The sequence below is a fragment of the Bos indicus x Bos taurus genome, chromosome 5 (genome assembly GCF_003369695.1).
Source record: "Bos indicus x Bos taurus breed Angus x Brahman F1 hybrid chromosome 5, Bos_hybrid_MaternalHap_v2.0, whole genome shotgun sequence".
In the NCBI taxonomy this organism is placed as follows: Eukaryota; Metazoa; Chordata; class Mammalia; order Artiodactyla; family Bovidae; genus Bos; species Bos indicus x Bos taurus.
In genome coordinates this window covers 60,497,957-60,504,855 of record NC_040080.1, presented here as the reverse complement: position 1 = coordinate 60,504,855, position 6,899 = coordinate 60,497,957, and the positions used below count along the sequence as shown (strand labels likewise).

Here is a 6,899-nt window from a genome sequence, read left to right as displayed (position 1 = left end):
TAGTGACTATACAACAATAACAGCAACAACAACAGAGTTATTTATTAGATCCTGTCTCAGAACTATCCAGCAGAGGAACAAAGAACTTGAAATTTCTTGAAGTAAAACTTTCTAATAGTGTGACATTTGACAAGTTTGAATCCTACTTGAAGACTCTTGCCTATTTTTCACATTCTAACTTCCTAGAATGCTGCCAAGGGAATCACCCTCTCCAGCCCTCTCATTGTGTATATGCAGCTGGAGCAAAAATAAAAATAAAAAATGTATGTGTCTAATTATTTATCTTTTGCTTAAATTATCCAAAGTTCATTTATGTAGGTTGCCACTAAAGACACCCAAGTATAAGACATGCAATTGAGAAACCCAATACCAATCATCACAATGCCAAACAATGTGAGTAAATGTTTCCACACTGATAAGGAAAAAAAAAAAAAAAACTATTTCCAAAATCTAGAAGTCATATTCAGTAAAAGTAAGAACTATTAAAATTCAGTTCAGTTCAGTCATTTAGTCGTGTCCAACTCTTTGAGATCCCATGGACTGCAGCACACCAGGCTTCCCTGTCCATCACCAACTCCCAGAGCTTACTCATGTCCATTGAGTCGGTGATGCCTTCCAACCATCTCATCCTCTGTCGTCCCCTTCTCCTTTAGCCTTCAATCTTTCCCAGCATCAAGGTCTTTTCCAATAAGTCAGTTCTTCTCATCAGGTGGCTAAAGTATTGGAGTTTCAGCTTCAGCGTCAGTTCTTCCAGTGAATATTCAGGACTGATTTCCTTTAAGATTGACTGGATCTCCTTGCTGTCCAAGGGACTCTCAAGAGTCTTCTTCAACACCACAGTTCAAAAGCATTAATTCGTTGGCATTCAGCCTTCTTTATGATACAATTCTTCCATCCATACATGACTACTGGAAAAACCATAGCTTTCACTAGATGGACCTTTTTTGGCAAAGTAATGTCTCTGCTTTTCAATATGCTGTCTAGGTTGGTCATAGCTTTTCTTCCAAGGAACAAGCATCTTTTAATTTCATGGCTGTAGTCACCATCTGCAGTGATTTTTGGAGCCCAAAAAAATAAAGTCGGTCACTGTTTCCATTGTTTCCCCAACAATTTGCCATGAAGTGATGGGGCCAGATGCCATGATCTAGTTTTCTGAATGTCAAGTTTTAAGCCAAATTTAGTCTTTGATTAAAGTTGGGGGGGGGGGCAGTTGTCTTGTTTTATTTTTTTTAACAGTATTATAATAGTTAAGAAAGGATGTTGACCTTCAGTATGTCTTGTTTGGAGAAATGTCTGTATAGGTTTTCTGTCCATTGTTTAAAATTGTATTTAATTTTTAATTGAAGGATAATTGCTTTATAGAATTTTGTTGTTTTCTGTCAAAGAGCAACATGAATCAGCCATAGGTGTACATATGCTTCTGCCCATTTTTTGATTGGGCTGTTTGTTTCGATGATATAAAGCCACATGAGCTATCACTTATATGCTGAATCTTAAAAAAACAATAGAATGCAAATGAACTTATTTACAAAACTGAAACAGACTCACAGACTTAGAACTTATTGTCACAAGAGGGGAAGGATTAGGGAAAGAGAGTGGGAGGGATAGATTGGGAATTGGGGATGGACACACTTCTATATTTAAAACAGATAACCAACAAGGACCTACTTGTTTGGTACAGGGAACTGTGTTCAGTATTATGTAGTAACCTAAATGGGAAAATAATTTGAAAAAGAATATTTTTTAAAAAGAAAATTAAATCTGTACTTCAAGTTAAAAAGAAAAAAGAAATGATTGAAATGGATTCCTTTTTAAGTTTCAGGATACCTTGCTTCTTTCTGATCCCATCCTTTCCCTCTTCTTCCCCTCCCTCCCTGCCCAGCCCTTAACAGTAAGAAGCTTTGTCCGCAATTATATAATAGCGTTCACACACTCAAGAATTTTTATTGATTTTATGACTTATACTGGTATTATGGGATAGGATAAAGTGACATATACTCAATTCACAAGAGTAACAGTCCAATATCAATTCAAATTTCAACATTTTTGCAATATCTAATCAGTTCAGCTACTCCAATTACTACAACAATTTAAACCTCATAATAAGAGTTAAAACTATCCTAAGGAAAACAAATGGAGCATGCTTTGGGTGCTCGTCCAACAGATGTTTAATTTAGTAATTTTAACTTATATTTATGAATATTTGAATTATCATTTGAAATTATCTGAGTTGGATAATCTTAGCAGTCTGGCAATAGAAAATATTATTATAAATGTCCTCACCAAAGTTCAATGCACTAAGCATTAGGTAAACATTAGCAATCCAAAAAATTTAAAGACAAAATGTAACACATAGAATTATAGGACAATCAATATATGCGCATGTCCCAAAACTTGTAACCGGGAAGAAGAGACAGTGCATTGCGGAGGAGAGTGTTTGAGACATCTAATGCAACCTTCTGCCTCTCAAGATCATATCACTATTGAGAAACTTCTCCGTGTGAATACAGACTTCAAGTTCCCTCAAAGTAATGACTTATGATGTACATGATGGAGAATACAATTTTCAGACTCCCTTGGAATGTGACGGTGTTTCATAATCCATGCAACATTGAAAAAGGAAACACTTCGTCAATAAAGGCCAACAAAAGGTTGATACGACATCAGGTGGTTCTGATGGAATCTTGATGGCACACATAATGAGAGAGATATAAATTAGGCACTACTTTTCATATAAGGCCTGTGAAACCAGAAAAAAATTTTACCAAGAATAATGTTTATGACAATTAGAAGAAAGTAAGGGAGAGCTTAACTTAACACCTTTGAAAGCATTCTGCCTTGATTTTCATCTTTCCCAGGTTTCTTCCAACATCTGGCATGGTTTAAGCAATGCCACTTTGAAGGTTAGACATTGGAATACTGTAATGTTATAGCTGAAAAATGAAAAATATAATCCACCAGACTAAAATCTAAAGCAAATTAATCTAGGCCTTATTGTTAGTCAGTATTTTGTTGCCTTTTCCAAATAGTCTTTAATCACGCACACTTGTTAGATACATCAAAGAGTGACATTCTAGGGTATCAGATATACAGTGGAAATAAGTAAAACTGAAACCTAAAAAGGGTATTTTCCAGACTTATAATAATCAATGCCAAAGATCAGTTTCCCAAGCTGATTTGAATTCACATTTCCCTCTTAAATGATATTTTTCTGAATATCAAGGAAAATGGCAGCATCTGAACATCAAGAGAATGGTAGATTTATCAGTTTAGGGAGAAAGATAAATATAACCTTGATTTATTAAGTCACTTAGCTTCTCACTTTGTCTATTCAATAAGAATATTCATTTCTCAAATCTCTTACCCTAATCAACATTAACCCATGAAGATGTTTGCCTTTGTGCATTCATCCAAGGAGGTTTTGCTATCTTAAAAGTAGAAAACCAGAAGACCTTATCTAAGACCTGTATTTTAGGTTTTCTCAATGCCAAGTGTATGGACAAAACTCATAATTATATTTTATTTCTTAGGATTAGTTCTTGCCTAGAATTTAATGTTGTCCTGACTTAGGCATTATAATTTCTTAGCTAAAGCATTACTTACATCAACTGTAAAAATGTTAACTCTGGCACAACTTTCTCTAGAACTTGGCTTCCTAAATTTAGTACCTATCAAACCTGCTTTAACCCACCTTCCCTTCTCAACTGACATCGGATATTTAGAACTAATCACATTTTAAAACTACCCCATATTCAAATAACCCAAACATATTCATACACAAATACACACATGCATGCACACAAACATGTATGTACATTTACATATAACCCAACTATCTGTAGAGCTTATTATAAAGGCTTAAGATATTTTTAACTGAGATTTTCGAACTGACTTTATTTCAACTGAGTGTTTTCATTAATCATGTGTGTGCATGTGTGTGTGTGTGTGTTCAGTCACTCAGTTAAGTCTGACTCTTTGTGGCTCCATGGACTGTAACCTGCCAGGCTCCTCTGTCCATAAGATTTTCCAGGCAAGAATACTGGAATGGGTTGCCATTTCCTACTCCAGGGGATCTTCCTGACCCAGGCATCAAACCCACATCTCTTGCATCTCCTGCATTGGCAGGTGGATTCTTTACCACTAACACCATCTGGGAAGCCCCCCATCAATAGCATATTCACTACCAATAATTTGTATTACCCAAAAGATAGAGGAATGAACTGTAAAACATCATAAATATCATAAAATATTCTCATCATATGGGAGAAAAGTGGGATGACCATGCCATTCAAGGAAAACCAAACAAATATCATAATTTAAACCAAATGAATGCAATCTTCCCATGTTCATTTTTATTTGGCCCCTATTTACTTCAACAGAAGCCACTGTTTATGTAACCTTTCCTTTTTCCTTTCATCATATACGCATGTCCTCACATCTTTGGCATGACGTTAAAAACAAAACGCAACACTAGCATTTATAGTTATTTGCATATAAAACAGTTGGGTCACACAGTTTCCAAATAAATCCTTATACTTAGATATTTTCTAAATTTTACTTAGGCATACTTGGAAGAGAAACAATAATATTTTTTTCTTCTCCATTTACATATATATTATTGCCTGGAGAGTGAAAAATATATCTCTTTGTAGAAATGCAATAAATTTTCATGGCTGTCCAAAACTTTCAGATTTAACGTTACCTTGTGGAAAAGTGAAAAGTAAATAGTGAAAAGTGAATTTGTAGAATTTTTATAGGATATTATTAATGCTGTTGAATAAAACTGTTAAGGTTTTTGGTTTTGCTTTGGTTTGAGAAACAACTTGAGCTTTAAATGCATAAGTCTAGAAGATTTGGAGAACAAAATCAAAGGATGCAAGAAAAAGTAAAAGTGGAAGCATATTTAGAGTAAAACTTTTTTCTTCCATACGACTTTTCTCATCGCATCTTTAACATCCTTATTTCTTAGAGAGTAGATTAAAGGGTTCAGCATAGGTGTGAATAAAATGTAACATACTGAGGCCACTTTACGAAGTTCCGGGTTACTTGGTGGTGTGAGATACACAAACGAGACAGTGCCATAAAGCAAACTTACAACCCCCAGATGAGAGCTGCAAGTGGAGAAGGCTTTCTTCCTTCCTTCACTGGAGCGGATCTTTAAAACTGTGGACACAATATACATGTAAGAGACTACAATAACAACTATCGTGGGCAAAATAATAAGAATAGCCAAATTAAGTGACACCATCTTATTAATAAAGACATTGGAACATGAGATCTTCTCAATTGGGTTTGAATCACAGTAGAAGTGATCAATGACTCGAGAGGCACAGAAAGACATTGAAAATGTTACACTGATTTGAAGGATGGAACTGACCCAGCCACAGAGATAAGAACCAGCCACCAGCTGGATACAGAGACTTCTTGACATGCGGACAGTATAGAGAAGTGGGTTGCAGATGGCAATGAAGCGGTCATAAGCCATAGCTGCTAAGACAAAGGCCTCTGTTACCATGAAAAGTGCATAAAGAAACAGCTGAGCCACACAACCTGCAAAGGATATGGTCTTTTTCTGAGACAGGATGTTGACCATGGCTTTGGGTACAATAACAGTGGAGTAGGAGAGGTCAATGATGGAGAGATTGCCTAGGAAGAAATACATTGGTGTGTTCAGCCGGGGATCAGTCACAATGATGCCAATCATGCTAAGGTTCCCCAGAAGGACCATCCAATAAATAATCAGGAAAAATAGGAAAAGGAGACTGTGGAGCTCTGGACGGACCCTGATGCCTACAAGAATGAAGTCAGTCACTTCTGAATGGTTGTCTCCTCCCTTGTCACCCATGGCAAACTTCTGCTTAAAGGCATAAGAGAAAGTCAGCAAAGTTTCTACTCTTTAGCTAGTATCACAAATAACACTTTGCATCTAAAAATACTTTATAATTGACATAATATTTTCATATCCATTATTCGACTAAGCTTACACCTATGGCAAAAGAAATATGAGAGAGAGTTTGAGTTGCCTGAGGTAACACAGCTGGTTAAAAATGGAATTTAGACTCAAGATGAAATATTTTGAAATCAAGCCTAGTGTTAATTTCAACACAACAGAGTTTATCAAATGAGATATTTTGTGAGATGTCATCTGTGATTTCAAAATACTAAAATCTGATAAGCTTGTACTAAGAAAAAGACACTTCCATAAATTTTATCATTAAATATTCACTTTTATATGTAATACTTTGCCTCAATTCAGTAATAAAAGATAAATGAAGGAAAAGAAGCGAAAAGTACATTCCAAGATAATATGAACTTTCTGCACAAAAGAGCTCTTACAATTGCAAGTACATTACTAAAGAACTAAATTGCCTTACTTTGAGATCTTTTAAAATAAAATCAATCTTCAACTTCTGGAACTAGTCTAATTTAAGTTTATTTTATTTTATTTATTTATTTAACTAGTCTAATTTTATTCATTTATTTAATAAAGTAAAATGTGAGTGATACCTTTATATTTTTTATCCTGTGAAGTTTACTGATACTGGTTTTCTCTATATAAATCTGTCAAGACATTCACTTCATCTCAAACTTTTCCAAATGAGAGAAAGAACCAATCAAAAATGTTAACTCTGTAAAAGAATATATTAAATAGCAAATTTTACTGAACTCATAATATGATGGTTAGAACTCAGTAGTTTTGAGAACGAAAGTATTAATTTCCTGGAAGCATCCAAATTAACTTATTTGAATATGGGTGACCTGTTAAACGATCAAGACACTTTTTGTTAATTTTAAATATTTCTGTTATTTTTCTATGAAACAATGCACTCATTGTCATTTAGGTTGTCTAGAAATTAAGGATAATTTTACACATCTTTTCTTCTTGATGATACCTAAAC

General features: G+C 34.7%; 1 protein-coding gene across 1 annotated transcript; it reads right to left on the bottom strand.

Moving 5' to 3' along the window:
• Positions 1 to 4,903: 4,903 nt before the first annotated feature.
• LOC113893662 (olfactory receptor 9K2-like) lies at positions 4,904 to 5,845 on the bottom strand. The gene has a single exon (XM_027543547.1). It carries the CDS (start codon positions 5,843 to 5,845, stop codon positions 4,904 to 4,906), a length of 942 nt encoding a protein of 313 aa, XP_027399348.1.
• Positions 5,846 to 6,899: the final 1,054 nt, after the last annotated feature.

Coding starts and splice junctions, on each gene's coding strand:
- LOC113893662 (XM_027543547.1), bottom strand. CDS start 5,845: ATGGGTGACAAGGGAGGAGACAACCATTCAGAAGTGACTGACTTCATT.